Source organism: Natrix helvetica (genome assembly GCF_964273705.1).
Source record: "Natrix helvetica genome assembly, chromosome: 2".
Classification (NCBI taxonomy): Eukaryota; Metazoa; Chordata; class Lepidosauria; order Squamata; family Natricidae; genus Natrix; species Natrix helvetica.
In genome coordinates this window covers 113,880,668-113,899,695 of record NC_138552.1, presented here as the reverse complement: position 1 = coordinate 113,899,695, position 19,028 = coordinate 113,880,668, and the positions used below count along the sequence as shown (strand labels likewise).

Below are 19,028 nucleotides of genomic sequence, written 5' to 3'. Positions count from 1 at the left end.
CCAAAAGAAGCAAAACATAATCAATTTTAACCACTATATAAAAATCCCAAACTAATGTTGAAGCAAGTTTGCATTTTTTGACAAGGCACCTTTGATGTAACAGAGTGATGGGATGATGAGAGGAGAGCATAACTCTTCCTACTCCAATCCATCACTGGAAACACCTCTCACTCACTCATATACTTAAACAACCATCCTCATATAGCTCCTTTCTTCTAATTGCACTGAAATCCAGTTTTTGATTTGTAGGAGAAAACTGTGTGAAAGGGAAGATGCTCCCAATCTGTACACTAGACAATTTCCCCTCTGTAAATGGACTTGAAAAAGCAGGATTTGAAATCCTGGGAATGTTGTTTCATCTCACTTTAGCCTTGCCTTACCTTATAACTTAAGCCAGGAGAGTGATGAGGCACTCTCAGCTGTTCTCCTAATTCTTTCATTCCAAGAGCGGCAATTGCTTTATAGACCTGATAATTTTCAGATGAAAATAATATGAGGGGAACTATTGCAATAGCAGCTTCTGAATAGAAAACACAATACAGTAGTAATTGTGCTTGGGCACACATTTTGAATGTGAATGGATAAGAGATTGAAAAATAGTCTTACACATGTAATAACATATGATGAGATGAACAGTGGGGGATAGAATTTAAGAGCAAAGAAATCAATGCATTAGTCCAAACTTTTCCTTTAGATATCCAATTTGGAAACTAATTTGGATTTTTATTCTGAAGTGTTTTCACTGATTCATTAGATGTGCATAGTTTTATGATTCTTAGGTAATTTTGAGATGTATTAAAATGATATAGACATTTATGTCACATTACTACCGTGTTTCCCCAAAAATAAGACAGGGTCTTATTTTCTTTTTACACACAAAATATGGCTTGGGCCTTATCATGAGGGGAGGGTTTATTGTTTTGGGGTTGTCAGATGGCTGCTCTCTTGCGAGTGGGCTCCCAAAGAGCTGGGCACAGCCTCATGGGCAAATGGCTGTGTTGAGCTGTCGCAGCAGTGCAACACAGCAGCCATGAAGTGACCACACTCATGAGCAGCCACCCGACAAACCCCTTTTCCAGCCGGCACAGCGCCATTCACTGACCTAGGGGTATCGCCAAGCTGCGTGCCTGTTCGCCGCCGCCCGGCTCCCGCAGCTTGGCGCCTTCAAAATGGCAGTGAATGGCGTTCTGCATGGCTGGAGGGGGGTTGCGCGATAGCTGTTCCGCTGTCGCTCACGCGCCTGCCAGCCTCACGATGCCCTGGCCCAGCTCTCTCCGCAGAGTCAGGGCACCTCCGCTGCCGCTACATGGCTTTTTCTGCAGCTTCCAAACCGAGACTTCCAGCAGTGGCCGCTCTGGCCATACGCTCTATAGTTGTGGGCCAGCTGCCGGTAGAGCGTGCAATCATAGAGCATATGCCCAGAGCGGACACTGTGGAAGACTTGGTTTGGAAGCCGCAGAAAAAGCCATGCGGCGGCGGAGGTGCCCTGGCTCTGTGGAGAGAAGCTGGGCCACGGCATTGTGAGGCTGGCAGGCACGTGAGCGAGAGCGGAATAGCCGCTCGGGCAACCCCCCTCCAGCCATGCAGAGCGCCATTCACTGCCATTTCGAAGGCGCCAAGCCGCGGGAGCCGAACAGGCACTCACACAGCTTGGCAATACCCCTAGGTCAGTGAATGGCGTGGGCCCAGCTGGAAAGGGGGTTTGCTGGGTGGCTGTGCGTGAGTGTGGTCGCTTCATGGCTGCTGTGCTGCACTGCTGCGACAGCACAACACAGCCATTCACCCATGAGGCTGCGCCCAGCTCTTTGGGAGCCCATTCGCAAGAGAGCAGCCGCCCGGCAACCCTCCTCTTCAGCTGGGCGCAGAGCCGCTCACCAACCTAGCGGTATCCCGAAGGCTCTAAGCAACGCAATCACCTTTGCCTCCCCCCTCCCGGTTCTCGCGGCTTGGCACCTTTGGGATGCTGCTAGGTTGGTGAGCAGCGCTCTGCCTGGCTGGAGGTGGGGGGTTGTCCAGGGGGCTTATTTGCGGGGAAGGGCTTATATTTTTGCCCACCAGAAAAATGTGGCATGGCCTTATTATCAGGACATGTCGTAATTTCGGGGAAACACGGTATTATTTTAATACCAATAGCATTTAGATTTATATACCACTCCATAGTGCTTTAAAGCATTCGCTGGGTGGTTTACAATATCAGCATATTGCCCCCAATAATTTAGATCCTTGTTTTACAAACCTCAGAAGGATAGAAAGCTGATTCAATCTTAAACCCCGTCACGATCAAACTCAAGACTGTGGGCAGAATTAGCTTATAATACTGCATTCTAATCGCTGGGCCATCAAAGCTCCTGGTCATTAAAAAGAAACTCAGCTTCCTGTTTTACACTCTATTTCCTTATTTAAACTTGTTCTTGAGAAAGTTTCATTGCTTTTCTGTTATGGGAAAACACAAATACTACAGAACAAGGAAATTTAAAGTATTTTTTCACTACAAGTCCTGGGTGAATTGTATGATCTTTCTTTGAAACAGAATATATGAATTTGGGAATTTTCTACTGAGGATGCAATTGTTGCTTTTTGAAATCTCATCAAAAAGTGAAATCTGTATGTTTCAAATTCTTGTTGGGAGTTTGTGTAGTAAGATTGACAATTTTTTTTCCTCAAGGGAAAACAAACCTCTTAGTCAGATAATTATTCTGAATGACATTTCAGTACATGATTACTAGATTTTGTTCAATCTCCAAAGGTGATACAAACAAAAGGCAATGGATGTGATGGAAGCAAGGATGCTTTGTATGAGGACAGAAATGAATGGAAGACTATGGAGAATTAGTTTTAGCTATATTCCCTTTTCTTACCTTATGCCATATTTCTTTTGACATAATATTTCCACATCTTTTTGTGATTTATACAATGTTCACTCATAAACACATTACCCACATAGTATCTCTGTCCCAATATGAAATTCCAAGTGCAATTCAATCTACTGATTACAGACAAAGGGGATATTTGCAAAGAAACATACTTAATCTTGTATCCGCCGGATCTTTTAGAATATAAGTCTTATCATCTCTAATTATGACAATATTTAATTTGCTTTTCTTTATTTTGAGGGAAACGATTAATACAGCATTCATTAATAAGCTAGCAGACATTATTCTCATATATCTCCTCATGTTCCATAAATTAAAATTAAAGCAGCCAATATAATTGCAAGCACTATCAGGGAGTTATTTTTCTTTGGAAACTTGAAATGAGTCATGAGATGTTTGCATAAATGTTGACAAATGTAAATGTTACTTCTATTCCCAAACGTCTAACTTTACACTAGGAAGAGAATTTAACTGACTGCTCCTTGGAGTCTAATAACTTGGTGTAAAGTTTTCAGTTTTAATTTTCTATTTCCCTGGCAATTAACCTGGTGATATGGAAAAAAAATTATATACATACCCGTACTCCTGAGGTGAAGTGTCCTGTTCCTGACGAGTCCTAAGGATGATAATGCAGTGAAATAATCCAAAGAGGGGGAGTCAATCCAAAAGAATAGTCCAGCAAGGAAAAATATATCCAATATTATAAGAAATCCAAAGTGACGGGGAAATATTAAATGTTTAATACAATTAGAAATTTTAAACATCAGCAGCAAGTCCAAACTCAAAAAATTAATAATATTTTTGCAAAGCTGAGGCATAATATAGAAACATTTTATTTTAATGCATGTTCCAATGCCAGTGGTTTTACTAAAAAGTAACAAAAATATGAAATCAAATGTTTGTATAAAAGTAAGATTATACTGAATTTTCAAAACTAAGCTATAGATCTCCTCCCTATCTTGGAGAGAGATAGACACAGGAAGGAGCATGAGACATGCAATCATGCACAGACTCATTTATTCCTGTTTATTTTTCCTAAAAGCACAACTGAAAAGTGTTCTGATATAACACTTCTAAGAGAGAGAATCATTAAGTTTCTCATTTCTAAGATGATCACTTTAAATGTCTATAAACTACACCAGGCCACCGCGGATTATTCTTCATCTTGGATTGACTTCCCCGCCAATGGATTTTTTAGCATTTAGATTTTTAGCTGATATTTCATTAGGATGCTTCAGGAACTGGACATGACACTTCAGGAGTGATGGTAGGATCTAACTTACTTTCCCCTTTATTGTGGTTTCCTCCCTTATGCCCTTAGTCCTTTATAAGTGCAGGGGATTCTTTTTTTTTTTTAAGAACAACTGATGATGACAGAAAGACACTGCATTCTTTAACTCTTCTCACCCCAATCTGTTCTAATGCTTTATTCACCCACTAAGAACTACTTAACCACATACAAACAACCAACATTAAAAGCAAGGGACTGTCACAGTTACAGGTCAAGCAGTCAATAATACACTTTGCCAACACTTAAGCACAATGGGGCTACCAAAACAAGGGATGTTTTCAGCATTCTATTGTGCATAGGTGTCAAAGGACATCTTGTAAAGTTCAGTGTTAGCTGTGAACTGCCCTCACTATTATGTTTTGAAGAGAATAGTTACTGTTTTTCATGTAGTTTTCAGTGAGAGAATTGCTTGCATAAATAATCCGCGGATTAGTTTTTAGTCTGCGGACTAAAACTTAGCACTTGGGTCTAAAAGCCGGCCCGTCGCAATGAAATCTATTGAAATCTGAAGCAATCTTGACCAAGGAAAAGAGAAGCTGACAACACAAAGAATAATGCAAGTGGGCAGACTAACCTTTAGTATGCAGACTAAATACGGCCAAGTAAATGCACAGGAAAGCCACAAGCAGAAAACTAAAATTAAAGTGACACATGTGAATGCTGACTAGAACTATATGATTTCAATTATATATTGCAAATTATATTTTACTATAATCACAGATATTATATTATTTAATTTTCAGAGTTTACTTATTAACATAGTATGTTAAATGACATAAAATGCCATCCTGGGAAAAAACCTATCATGAATATAGCCATGTAATATACCTCTGTTGAAAGTTCCAACTTTCTCCAGGATATGCCATTTCATTTTCCTCTGCAGCAACATAGGAATTACCATTTTGTAGCCCCTAAATATGTTCAATTCACACTGCACTGTTATGGAGAGGAGAGTTCTATCTCTCCTCACTTACAGTATGTTCCATTTCTGCCTAGCTATTCTAATTCCCATATTAATATCTTTACATATTTAGTACATTAAACCTAGTACTGTTTTAGGATTTTTTGCCCATCACTTCTTTCGGCTAAAGATTTTTATAGTTCTTGAAACCTTAAGATTTGATAGTATTGGTAGCATCTTTTTATTTTATGGGAAATTTTGTCTTGTCAATAAGTTTATAAGATCACAATAAGGTTTTTAACCAGAAATAATGGTTATTTCAATTTATTTCAAAAAATCTGATGTAATAATTTTTGTCCATTAAAATTTAGGAATTATATTCATGATTTTATTTGGACATGATTTAGCACTGTGTACTATCTTGGAGGCAAAATATTAGTGAGCATCAATAAGATTTTTAAAAGTGACACATTTTCCAAGTTCAATATAAATTTCTATAACTTTGTTCCACATGCTCTACCACCTACAGTTAAGAACACAGCACACTGGAGAACAAGTATTATAGAATTTTACTTGGCTGTAATAGAAATATTGTATTCAGCAATAATGCTTTGCAGGTGTTTTTTGAGTGAAACAGGACTTCTGGAACTGCTCATTAAAGGCATGGAACAGTTCTAGCCACTCAAACGTTCTTCTCTGAAGCACTGCTGGAAAATCCTAGCTGCTGTGTTGAAATGTAGTTAACTGAGGCTATGAATGAGGCTACAATATGATGCTGAGAAATATTGCAGACGTGGCCTATTCAATATGCAATATGACAGAAAACGGCAGCTATATACCTCAACATAGTCGTCTTAACATAAAAGAGAAAAAGGAGAGAGGCAATGAATCAAGTCAAGAAATAGAGAACAAAGCTACATACGTTCTGCATGAATCCAGCCCTACTCACAATGTTCTATCATGGAACTGTATTGCATTCAGCAAGTGGTTGAGAATTCTAACTTTCATTTATAAAAAAGTGACATTTTCAAACCACGAGTTCAAAAAGTGGCAAAACAAGATTAGCTAAAGGTATTTCTCTTGTCTTAAAATTTGTTTTATTTGGGGAGGGGGGTTAATAAAAGTGATTTTTTTAACAAGGACATGTAGAAAATGTACTAGTGATATTACATATTTATGAAAAGGAGCCAAAATAAGAATTTTAATGATTTTATTCCCTCCAACTGTGCAACTATTGAATACTTTTATAAACTATATATACTTGCTTTTCACAGAACAGTTTCATAAAGTTCTTGGCAGCCCAATCCTAAATTCATTTTACAATGTCTTTATCCTGCCATTAGTATATGACATCATTTACTTTATTTATTTAGTGTTGACATACATTTTAAATCTTTTCAGGCAATCATATCTCAGATTCTATAGTTTTTAAATATACTGTACTATAGCTTAAAGCTACTGTATATTTTAATATGCATGCATATAATGAACAAGGTACTGAATTTTAAATCAATGAATTAAAATAACTGAAAATCAGTTATTACAAATGCTTGAATTGGCTACTTGTTGATATAAATACACTTGCAAACTCTTCAAAACTAATTTGACTCATTTATTTTGATTTTTTTCTTGGGTTTTTTTCATGGTATGTATTTGTTTTTCAGTTTGCGTTAACATAACTATTCACTATAATACATCAGAACATTAATTCCTTTCATTAAAAGTTGGAACTCAAATCTCCAATAAAAAAGGAATACATTATTAGTCCATTGTGTATGCTTTTTCTTAACCATAACAAACAAAAAAGAAAACTGTTGTGAATCAAGCTAAAACTCTGGTACAGCATAAAACATATTAAGCTCACTTCAATGGATCAAGAAAGTAAGATACATAAGAATAAAATCTTACCACTAAGTGCTTTCCACTGAGAAAACAAGTGTCAACAAACCCATGAGTGGTAGTGCGAAGAAAATAAATAAAATGCTACAGGTCCCATTTGTGGGCTGTTGATCAAAGGTTTTGAACTCTATCCAAGTAGCATTAGTTTTACTGCTATATAAACTATCCTTGTGAAATGGAAGGTCTTCACTTCGTTTGTCTCCAATCAGATGCCAATGAAATGGAGCCAAGAATAGTGACACAGTTTTTTTTTTTAAAAAAATGAAAATCCTGTTGCTTGCCTCTTGAGTGATGAATCATCATACGCATAGCTGCCTTACCTGGGGAGAGCGAGCTTCTGAGAATCAGCTGCTAAACCCTGCACTTCCCAGTGCACTTTGAAAAACTGCTTTTATTTTATAAAATAGTCATCAGTCCCTCATCGCACCCTGTCAAATTTGTTCAGTTAATTAATTCAGTTTAGGCGCTGCCTGACTTCAACTGACCCTAGACCACAACAAATTTACGCATGCACATACGTATGTAAAGCAGACCTGCAATGCTGAGAGTTGATGCATGATAACCATTTTAGACTCCACTTTATATTCCATGATGTACTCCCAGAGATAGAAGTCATATTGATTTTTGAAATATGAATTCACTGTAACCAACCCATGAACAAGCTAGCTAATTTGGGACACATTCATAAATACTGTCAGAGAACAAATAAAACCAAATAAAAGTCTAAAATATCATCCTGAAGAACCTTTATGCCTCTAAATCGTCATCTTGTTACGTATTGAATAGCATGATAAGAACATAACCTCCAATTGGTAAAGTATACATATGCAACTACAGAACATAAAGAAAGGGCAGAACATGCCTGATAAATTATTTTTAAAAGTTTGCAAGTATATTTGTATTAGGCAAAGCGTCTTAAAGAATTCATAACTGTTATCCATGCAGTATTGCTTATTTTGGCCAAAACTCTTTGCTATTATTGTATAATAAATATGAATATAATACATAAATACATGTATCACTTATGATTGAACAGATTTCAAATATTAAAAATATAATTTTAACAATTTAATATACTGTTGTTTATATTAATAATCCTTGCAAATGTTTGAATTTAAAATCTGTAATTTTAGCGCTCCAGATGGCGCTAAAGCTGTTGAAAGATCAATTTCAGATGCTTATAGCAGAACAAACAGCAACCAATTTGCAATTTGCTAAACATAACACCTTTGCCAACGCTAATAAACCTGGTAGATGGTTAGCATATACTTTGAGAAGGAATATGAATGACAGAATTATTGATAAAATTGAGTTTCGAGGGAAGATGGTATATCAACAAGAGTTGATTAAAAAATCATTTGTGGACTATTATACTAAGCTATATGTACAGGATATATACAGAACAAGTTAATAGATGATTTTTTGGAAGGAAAAAGGGTTGCAAAAATTTCTGTGCTTCAAAAGGCAAATTTGGAACGTCTTATAACCGCTGATGAGATCACTTTAGTTATAAATCAACTTAAATTAGCTAAGGCTCCAGGGACTGATGGTTTGACTGCAATGTATTATAAAACTTTACAACTGGAAATGATTGAATATCTTACACAACTATTTTGTAATATACAACAAGGAGGTAAAATACCTCTCTCATGGAAAGCGGCTTTTATCTCATTGATACCTAAAGATAAAGAGGGCCCTAAGAAACCAGAGGATTACAGGCCGATATCTCTTCTGAACACAGATTATAAAATATTTGCTAAGGTAACAGATTGATGCCGGTTATTCAAGAGATTATTCATCATGATCAAGCAGGATTTATTGAAGGCAGACATATGAAGGAGAATGTAAGGCAACTCATAGATTTAATTGACTATCTTGATAAGAATAAGCAGATCTCTGCAGTGCTGGTTTTCTTGGATGCAGAGAAGGCCTTCGATCGAGTGAATTGGAACTTTCTAACCAAGACTTTGAAAAAGATGGATATGGGACCACGATTGCGGCAGGCGATTGGAGCAATTTATCAGCAACAAAATGCACAACTTATTATTAATGGAAATTTGTCAACAACTTTCGAGATACAAAAAGGCACAAGATAAGGTTGCCCATTATCCCCATTGTTATTTATTTTAACTTTGGAAGTCTTGTTGAACGCAATTCGGGACTCAAAATCCTTAGATGGCATAGCTATCAGGCAAAAGGAATACAGAACTAGAGCATTCGCCGATGATCTGGTTGTTACCCTTTCACATCCTTTGAAATCAATAATCCAGATGAAAAATATCATAATAGAATTTGGCATGGTGTCTGGGTTTAGACTAAATCAAAACAAAACGAAAATGATGGTTAAAAACATGACAGAGACTCAAAGAAAGAGACTTGTAAGTTTAGCAGGTTTTGAAATAGTTTCTAAAGTTAAATATTTAGGAATACAAATTTCAGAATCAAACACAAAACTTTTCTCAAATAACTATGAAGTGTTGTGGCAAAAGATACAGAAAGATCTTGAAGCGTGGAAAAAGTTACAATTGTCTTTGTTTGGAAGGATCTCAGCAATTAAAATGAACATTCTACCTAGATTTATCTTTCTATTCCAGATGATTCCGGTGCTTAAGTCAGATAAAACCTTGTTAAATTGGCAAACAACATTAAATAAATTTGTTTGGAAGGAGAAAAAACCGAGAGTAAAGATGAAGATTATGCAAGATACACGTGAAAGAGGCGGCCTCAGACTCCCAAACCTTCGATTGTATTATGAAGCTGCGGTATTAACGCATGTAGCAGATTGGTTCGGGAAAACAAAAATGGAATTGCTCAATATAGAAGGCCATGATCTTGTTCTGGGATGGCATGCATATCTTTTTTATGAAGACAGGGTGGATAAAGTGTTCAACAACCATGTTCTCCGTAGTGCCTTGATGAGAATATGGAAGAAGCACCGGCCCAATTGGGATTATAAAATACCGCTTTGGTTGGATCTTGCAGACACCATGGGGATTATGAATATTAAGTCACTCGGGGGTTGTTTATATAAAGATGTGCTTATTGCTGATGGGGGCGAATGGAAGTTAAAAACTTTGGAACAGCTGTTGGAAGAAGGAATTACTTTAAATTGGTTACATTACATACAGCTTCAGAAGAGATGGGAAGAAGATCGCAGGGTCGGCTTTATGGATAAAGAAGTGGAACTGATTAAGCAGATAAAAGAGACTGGTCCAAAACAAGTTAAAAGAATATATAATGTACTGTTAGAAAGAGACTCAGAAAGTGAATTGGTTAAGGATTGTATGATTAAATGGGCTCAGAATTTTGGTGAAGTGGTTATGTTGGAAACGTGGGAAAAAATATGGGTTCAGAATGTTAAATTTACACAGTCACAGAATTTAAGGGAGAATTTCTATAAAATGTTTTACAGATGGTATTTAGATCCTAAAAAATTATCATGCATGTACCCAAATGTTCAACCAAAATGTTGGAGATGCGGGTGTCTAGATGCTACCTTTTTTCATGTATGGTGGACTTGTAACAAGGTTAAAGCTTTTTGGATAAAAATATGGTGGGTTATGCAGAATGTATTTAAGAAAAGAATACAATTCACTCCACAAATGTTTTTATTGGGTATAGTTAAGGATTTTACCAAAGGGGAAACAAAATTGGCCTTGTATATGGTTACAGCAGCTAGGTTGTTGATTGCGCAACATTGGAAAAAAGATTTTTTGCCGACAATTGATCAATGGATTCAGAAGGTGGCGGGGTTCGCTGAAATGGCAAAAATTTCAGCTTTCTTAAAAGCTCAGAAACAGGAGGATTACACACAGGAATGGGCAAAATGGATTGATTATATACAGAATAAATACCAGACTAGGAGTTATTATCTAGCCTTTAGGTAAGAATGTTTAGACCGATAGATGATCAGAGTAAATAGTATATGGGATGTTTGGAATTGTTAGAGTGGTATACAGCGGAAGCCAGGGGGGTGGGTTTGTGTGGGAGGTGGGGGAGGGTTAGGGTGGAGGGTGGGGCAATATATATGTATGAATAAATTAGAAGATGGGACTAATGAAACATTGTTAGGCTAGGAGAAATTTATATTAAGAGTTATAGATGTTAAATTAGCTTAGAAAATGATCAATGTGTTATTATTAATTTAAGAGAAATTTATATAGTGTTTGTTGGGAGGAGAGGGGTTATGAGTAATCTATTTTAAGATGGGGGGAGGGGAGGGGGTAAAGTGTTTGGTATAATATTTGAATGTGAATTTTTGCGGGGGGGTTGGGGGGGTATAGCATTTGTATGAGATTTATATTGTGTGGAGGGGGGGTGAAAAGGGGGAAAATTTGATTGTACAAAACTCTTTTAATAAAAAATCTGTAATTTTTCTCTAGGCCAAGCTCATTTTTGTTTCTGTTGTTCCTGGGAAAATACAACAGTGGCAAATAGACTAGTAACCACTGCAAAAAGGAGCAGGTAAAGTATTAAAAGGTACATCTGGACTTCATACCGTGTTTCCCCGAAAATAAGACAGGGTCTTATTTTCTTTTGACTCCTCCCCCAAATTTTGCTTGGGACTTATTATCGGGGGGGGGGGGGGGTTATTGGTTTGGTTGCAGGGTGGCTGCTCTCTTGTGAGCGGGCGCCCGAAGAGCCAGGCACAGCCTATGGGGCAAATGGCTGTGTTGCACTGTCGCAGCAGCACAACAAAGCCGTCATGAGATGACCACGCTCATGAGCAGCCTCCCGGCAACGCCCCTTTCCAGCCGGGCAGAGCGCCACTCACTGACCCAGCAATATCCCAAAGGTGCTAAGCCGCGTGGTGCTCTGTCCTGCTGGAAAGAGAGGTTGCGCGAGCACTTGTTCTGCTTCCAGCTTGTGTGCCTCCCTGCCTCACCATGCCCAACTCTCCCTGCAGCATGGTGAGGCAGGGAGGCACACAAGCTGGAGGCAGAACAAGTGCTCGCGCAACCTCTCTTTCCAGCTGGGCAGTGTGTCATGCGGCTGGGTCGGTGAGTGGCACTCTGCCTGGCTGGAAAGGGGTGTTGCCGGTGGCTGCTCATGAAAGCAGCTGCCCGGCAACCCCCCGCTCCAGCTGGACACAGCGCCAGCCATCAACCTAGCGGTATCCCAAAGGCGTCAAGCAATGTGAGCGACTTTGCCCCCCTCCCCCGGCTCCTGCAGCTTTGCGCCTTCGGGATATCACTAGGTTGGTGAGTGGCGCTCTGCCTGGCTGGAGGGGGGGTTGTTCAGGGGGCTTATTATTGGGGGAGGGCGTATATTTTTGCCCACAGGAAAAATATGGCATGGTCTTATTATCAGGACATGTCGTAATTTTGGGGAAACAGGAGTAAAGTAATTTTATTTTGTTAATATTTGGATTTAATTTTATAAATTTATATATAATTTTAAATTTGTATCTATGTGTGTGTGTGTGTGTGTGTGTATCTATATACAGTATGCTATATATAGCATATATATTATGCTAGCATGTTAACACTTCTAAACCCCAAAGTCATCTTTTTTTTACAATCTTCAAGATTAGGTTCACCAGGCACTCCAATACAACCCTTAATTCAACTTACCCTATCATTTCCCAAACATACCAACATTTTTGCATTATTACCATATATAAAGCTCTATCATCATTTTTATGCATATTTCCAACCCCCAAGCTGTATAATCTTGAATGCTTAGTGGATATAAGCATATCAGGTGATGTGCATTTGTGTAATGAGGGAGGGTGTGGCCTAAGGAGAGCAACATCTTATATCAAAGTGTGCATAATCATTAGGCAGCTTTTTTTCCCCGGGGCAAATGGGCTAAATGAGAGATTTAACTGAAAAGTCAAAAATGTTATGACGTCTTTCAGAGGGATGTAGCATTCTTGAAATTGCTAAGATACTGGGGCATAATCACAGAACAAAACAGTTTGTTGCAAATAATCATCAGGGTCGCAAGAAACGTGTTGAGAAAGAAGACATTAACTGCCAAAGATTTGAGAAGAATCAAATGTGAAGCTACCAGGAACCATTATCCTCCAGTGCTGTCATATTCCAGAACTGCAACCTACCTGGAGTGCCCAGAAGTACAAGGTGTTCAGTGCTCAGAGGCGTGGCCAAGGTAAGGAAGGCTGAAACCTAGCCACACGTAAATTGAAACTGCAAGACTGGGCCAAGGAATTCTTGAAGACAGATTTTTTCAAAGGTTTTATGGTCTGATGAGAGTGACTCTTGACGGATCAGATGGATGGGCCTGTGGCTGGATCAGTAACAGGCACAGAGCTCCACTTTGACGCAGACATGAGCTAGGTGGGATACTGGTATGGGCTAGTATTATTAAAGATGAGCTAGTTGGACCCTTTCGGGTTGAAGATGGACTCAAAATCAACTCCCAAACCTACTGTCAGTTTTTAGAAGACACTTTCTTCAAGCAGTGGTACAGGAAAAAGTCTGCATCTTTCAAGAAGACCATGATTTTTATGCAGGACAATGCTCCATCGCATGCATCAAAGTATTCCACTGTGTGGCTAACCAGTACAGGCCTTAAAGATAACAGAATAAAGATCTGGCCCCCTTCTTCACCTGACCTGGCCCCCCTCTTCACCTCTATTGACAATTTGTGGGCCTTTCTTAAACAAGAGATTTACGGTGAAGGAAAACAGTGCACATCTCTGAACAGTGTCTGGGAGGCTGTGGTTGCTGCTGCACAAAAAGTTGATCGTCAATAGATCAAGAAACTGACAAGACTCCATGAATGGAAAACCTATGACTGTTATTAAAAAGAAGGGTAGCTATATTGGTCATTGATTTTTTTTTAAATATCAGAAATATTTATTTATACATTTTAAGTTGTTTGTTTATTATTCTCACTTTAACAGATGCAGATAAATAAGTGAGATGGGCAAATTTTCATTTTTCATTTAGTTGCATTCTAACTCTGCACACTAGTAGTTGCCCAATAATTGTACACATATAGATATTTTCCTAAGAAAGTCAAAACCTCACTTTTACTTTCTTAAATACAGGTTTGAGCTGTGGTGGGTTCCGGATTCCATTCAACTGGTATGGTTGGAACGGCCCCAGAGTCACCCACATCCACAGCGTGCGCATGCATTGTAGTGTCCGCAAGCCTCTGTGACGCTCCAGCTGCTCTGTGGAGCATCGCGCAGGTGCCGTATGCGCCATGCTTGTGCAGGGAAGCGCCAAAAACTTAAAGCACAGGTAAGGAGTGTGGGCGGGCAGGCCCTCCGAAGCACCGTACCGGAACGGTACCCAGTGTTCCGGGCAGGATCCGGTACGCCTGTACCGGGACGAACTGCCTGCAACCCATCACAGGGTTTGAGGTTTATTAACATTTTGGATTGACTGAGAGCATTGTAGTTGTTCAATAATAAAATGAATCCTCCAAAATACAATTTGCCTAATAATTGTGCACACAGTGTATGTATGAGTTAAGAAAGTTCGTTTCTTTTCCTTTCTTTTTCCATCACTAAAAATCAATTAATAAAAAGTGCATGAATGTGTTTCTGGCTGTGATGTTGTGCCTTAGGCTTCTGATTTCTCAAAATAATCTAATGGTTATATTAAAAAATATATCATTATAAGATCTCATGTGCAGAAAATGAGGTAATTAGTATAATCATCAAGATCCAGTCTAATGTAAAATAAGTACTAAAATTTAAACTTCTTTATTCCTAAAAGTCAGTAAGAAAGAGACTCAAACTGACAAATGTTAAATCACTGGCAGGATCCTTTGGGGATTCAGAAATATTGCTTCCAAACTGTTAGGTCAAGAAAATAAGCTCTTCTATTAATGTTCCATCTGTTCCTTTCAACAGGCTACATACCACAGAGCTTGACTGAGGTTCAGCAAAACTACTGTCTACACTGATAATTGAAATAGAAATAAAATGAGCAAGAATGAACTTTCATAGCTAGTGATTAATGGCTGGAGTGTTTTTTCACCTAGTTGATTGATCTTGTGTCATTCTATAGCTTCTACAATCTTTACACTATATCCCTTGCCAGCAAAAGTAAATTTTACAAGGTGTCCTCAACCTGCAAGTAAGAGTCTTTAATCAGAGTAAAAGCTACTGTGAAACTGCAAACTTCACCCATGTGGAAAAACCCTCTGTGAAAGGGAAGGCCTTGCCCACTTTTTCAACGAGAAAGAAACAAACTTCAACAAGATTAGTTTCTCATTCTTGTAAAAAAGAACAGTCTGATTTAACTGTTATATGGAAGAAACATAACTCTGTATTATGCTTTTAACTGGAGATAACTGTAAATTTTTGTAAACCTTTAGGCCATAATTTTACTCTAAAATGCATGTTTAACCTCTGACGAATATAGGTAGTGTGGCTGAAATCTTAAATGTTTTCATTTTTTAGGAAGAGTTTGGGAACATTAAGGAACAAAAATGGGCTTAAAATTGTAACTATTATTTTTGCAAAATCTCAGTGAAAACATCAAATAGCACTGAAGTGGATTTTCAAAAACCAAGATGGAAGTGTACTCTGTGGACTGGCCATCTCCATTCCATTTCATTTTGATTGCCATTTAATATATTTTAGCTTCACTGGACTCTTATTTTATTTGGGGCCAGAAATTGTGCCTTCTGGTTCCTTTCCACCCATTTCTCCCCCCACCCTCCCAAATTGTGCTATCTCGGTAAAGATTTCTTTCTTGCTGTTACTCCGTTTCAGTCACAATCTATTTGGCACTCTTTTCACACAGAAGAAGCGATGCTATTCAAAAAAGACCTACTCTAAAAGCTTTTTATTTTAAATCACATAAGCAAAAGGCATTTTCTATGCAGAAGAATTCTATTTCCCTTTTCTCCAATATGTATGGCAGCATACCCATCCCAAATTGCCATTGGTAATTCTCATAAAATCTTCAAAATAACTTTGTAGAAATATGGAGGATTGCAGATGAGAAGAAAAATTTGTACGTTTCAGACACATCAACAAAATTACTCTGAACACAGATAAATAATAAGATTAGGAATTTGTAGGACTATTATATGATATAGTGTCATGGTTCTGTAAAAATAAACATACAGACCTCAGTGTTGAATATGCCCCCGACACACATATACACAACCATTTCAAAGAAACTCACCTTAGTCCATGGATGTGCTTTAATCTGAGGAAATTTAAATTCTGTATAGTTTGGATTCATTTCTCTAATTTGTTCTCTTGTGGGAGTTCCAAGGACCTGGAAAATAAAAAAAGATGAACTATTACAATATTTTTCAAGAAAGGGATCACTACCCTTAACATATAGTAAATTTACTGCAAAAAATACAAATGTATAGATTGCAATACAACATGGTGTGCATTTTAGATTTCTTGAGCCTGTGTGAAATATCAGAATTTTTTGACCCAAAACAAAAGGCAGAAACTGGTTTTCAAAATAAATCAAGCCAACTAACCAACACCCCCCCCCAAAAAAAATTACAGTCATCTGCAAGATGAATGTGAGCATTAGACACCACCAAAGCTTTGACAATCAAATAGGATCATAAAAAATTGAGCTGGGACTAGTAACAATGTAGGTGACTAAAAAGGACCAAATATTTTATAAAATGTGAATTAGAAAAACAGAGAGATAGCTACAAAAAGCATCTTTATGAAAGTTATGGTGCCAAAACATCATGAACCTGAAACTCAAAGTGGTCAAAATGCTTGGCTTTTAGTCTTGATAGGACTGGATTTAGCTGAATATTTAGCTTAAATACTAAATTTAGCAGAATAAGAGTTTTAGAGGGCTTCTGACAGATTATAGGAACCCCATCTACCTTACTCCTAAGGAAAAATAGGACTGAATCCTCCAAAGAAGTTCTAGGCATTATATCTGCTTCTGATTGAGGAATATTAACTCAGGATGTTTCAATAGGTGATGATAATCATGTAAGCCAGTTATAATAGTGTAGCAACACATGGCTATTATGGCGACTACTAAATAAGCAAGAGGCATATTTGCAAAGACTATTTTCAGCAGAGGGGGATCAGTGGAAGCCTATGTACAAACTAAGACAATGTTGTCTGGAACCTGGATATATATTCTGCCCCTGAATACAAACATGTAGTTATTTCCCCCAAAATGCAAACAGACAATCTTGAGTTGCTCCAGATATATTGATTGTCACTGCTGTGTCATGGGAACTTGCCAGAATAAAAACTGAATGTAAACACCAATGAATACAAAATAATTACATGAAAACACAAATGCTGTATTTGCAGAGTGAAAGAGGGGTGCATTTGGGGTTAATTGGTTTATATACCAATTAACCATAGCATTGCCCAATACATTCCAGAGTTTGACTTTGGGAATGTCCTCAAATGCTTGAATTAATTTTTCAGTCTGTTGATCTGCTATGGTGGATTTAGTACCGAAAAAATACTTTGGATGTGAACAAACAAAATATACTTTTCTATAATATGAAGCATTTTTTCCCCTACAAGATCATGGGGAAGGGAAGCCAAAACAGTTGGGAGGTATGCTGTGATAATTATCTACAGATAAAATATATCAGCATATACTTGCTGAATACATCATCAGGGTTAAAAGCATACAGTTAAAAACAGCAATATTCCCGTGAGGTTGGAATTGTAACTAATAAAATTAGTAATAACAGAGAGCTATTTTGACAAATGAGGTTATTGTAACAAGGCAGCTCCTGGTTTGAAGAAACATCCAAGTTTTCATCAACTTCCTAAAGGCCAGAAGGAAAAGGGCAGATTACACTTTAGATAAATACTATCAGGGGATAGATAAACCCTGCCCTGCTAGAGCCTATAAGGAGGGACAGGGAATAAGATGGACTCAGAGATACCAGGCTCTGAACATGAAGGACTTTAAAGATAATAAGCAACATTTGAATGTATTTATTTATAAAATGCATATGCCACCCTGTGCCACCCATTTCACTGTCCAGAGGGACTCAGGGTGGTTTACATTAGCATAAAAGCATAAATATAAGCATTATAATTAACAATTAAATAAAAGGTTAAAACCAAGAGCACAGACGGGATGTCTCTCACTCAGTCACCTCCAGCATAGCATGCCCCCATCAGGATCCCAAGTCAACTGACAGTACCAGGTTTTAAGGTCCTTCCAGAACGCCAGAAGTGTAAAGGCAGATTTCATCCCTGGAGGCAAGATGTTCCAGAGGGTATGGAGCCACAGCAGAGAAGGTAATTCTTCTTGGCCCCACTAGCTGAAATTCCTAATCCGATAAAGTCTGAGGAAAGCCTCTTCTACTGCTGTGAGTGAGGAGGGCCTAACCAAGACTTTCTATTGAACCTAAACACAAAGTGGCAACCAGTGCAGCTCTTTTAACAGCAGTGTTACATGTACCACCCTAGGAGCCTCCAGAACTGCCCACATTACTGCACTCTGTACCAGTTGTAGTTTCTAATACTTTTCAAGAGTAGCCCCATGTAGACCACATTGCAGCATTCCAACCAAGCGATGATGGGGCATGAGTGACTAAGTGCTAGACTTCACAATACAGGGAAGGGTACAACTGATATACAACACAAAGTTGCACAAAAATTCTGCCAAGCAGGATTGCCACCTACTCTTCAAGCAGGAATCATGAATCCAGAATTGTACCCAGAAGCCAAATAGCAACCAGTACAATTCTTGGAATAAATGTATTTCATGGATAATTGGAGGAGCACTCATCATCATATGAGCTACCATAATCTAGACCAGTGTTTTTCAACCTTTTTTGGGCAAAGGCACACTTGTTTCATGAAAAAAATCACGAGGCACACCACCATTAGAAAATGTTAAAAAAATTAACTCTGTGCCTATATTGACTATATATAAAGTAATTCTCTTGAATAGGAATCAAATAAACACAAAGAAAGTATTTTATAATTACTTTATTATGAAATAGTAAGTAAACAGAAATATGAAAAATTATAAAATACTTTATTCAGTGCGCAACCTGGGCAAAATTGGCTCTTAAGACTGGTGGACTTCAACTCCCAGAATTCTGAGAGTTGAAGTCCACCAAGGGGATCAATCATATTAGCCCAGGCAGGGATCTGCAAAATTGG

At 38.0% G+C, this 19,028-nt stretch overlaps 1 protein-coding gene across 7 annotated transcripts in view; it reads right to left on the bottom strand.

Annotated features, from left to right (window-relative positions):
* The window catches only part of GSK3B (glycogen synthase kinase 3 beta), a 129,438-nt gene that overhangs the window by 20,687 nt on the left and 89,723 nt on the right, over positions 1 to 19,028 (bottom strand). For 2 of the 7 annotated variants that reach the window (XM_081941664.1, XM_081941665.1), the window contains 3 exons: positions 16,078 to 16,173; positions 3,451 to 3,489; positions 381 to 467 (listed from right to left, as the gene is read on the bottom strand). In XM_081941664.1, the coding sequence (XP_081797790.1) occupies positions 381 to 467; positions 3,451 to 3,489; positions 16,078 to 16,173 (222 nt within the window). The remainder of the gene's footprint in view (positions 1 to 380; positions 468 to 3,450; positions 3,490 to 16,077; positions 16,174 to 19,028) is intronic. The other 5 variants (XM_081941667.1, XM_081941668.1, XM_081941669.1 and 2 more) reach the window with 3 other exon arrangements.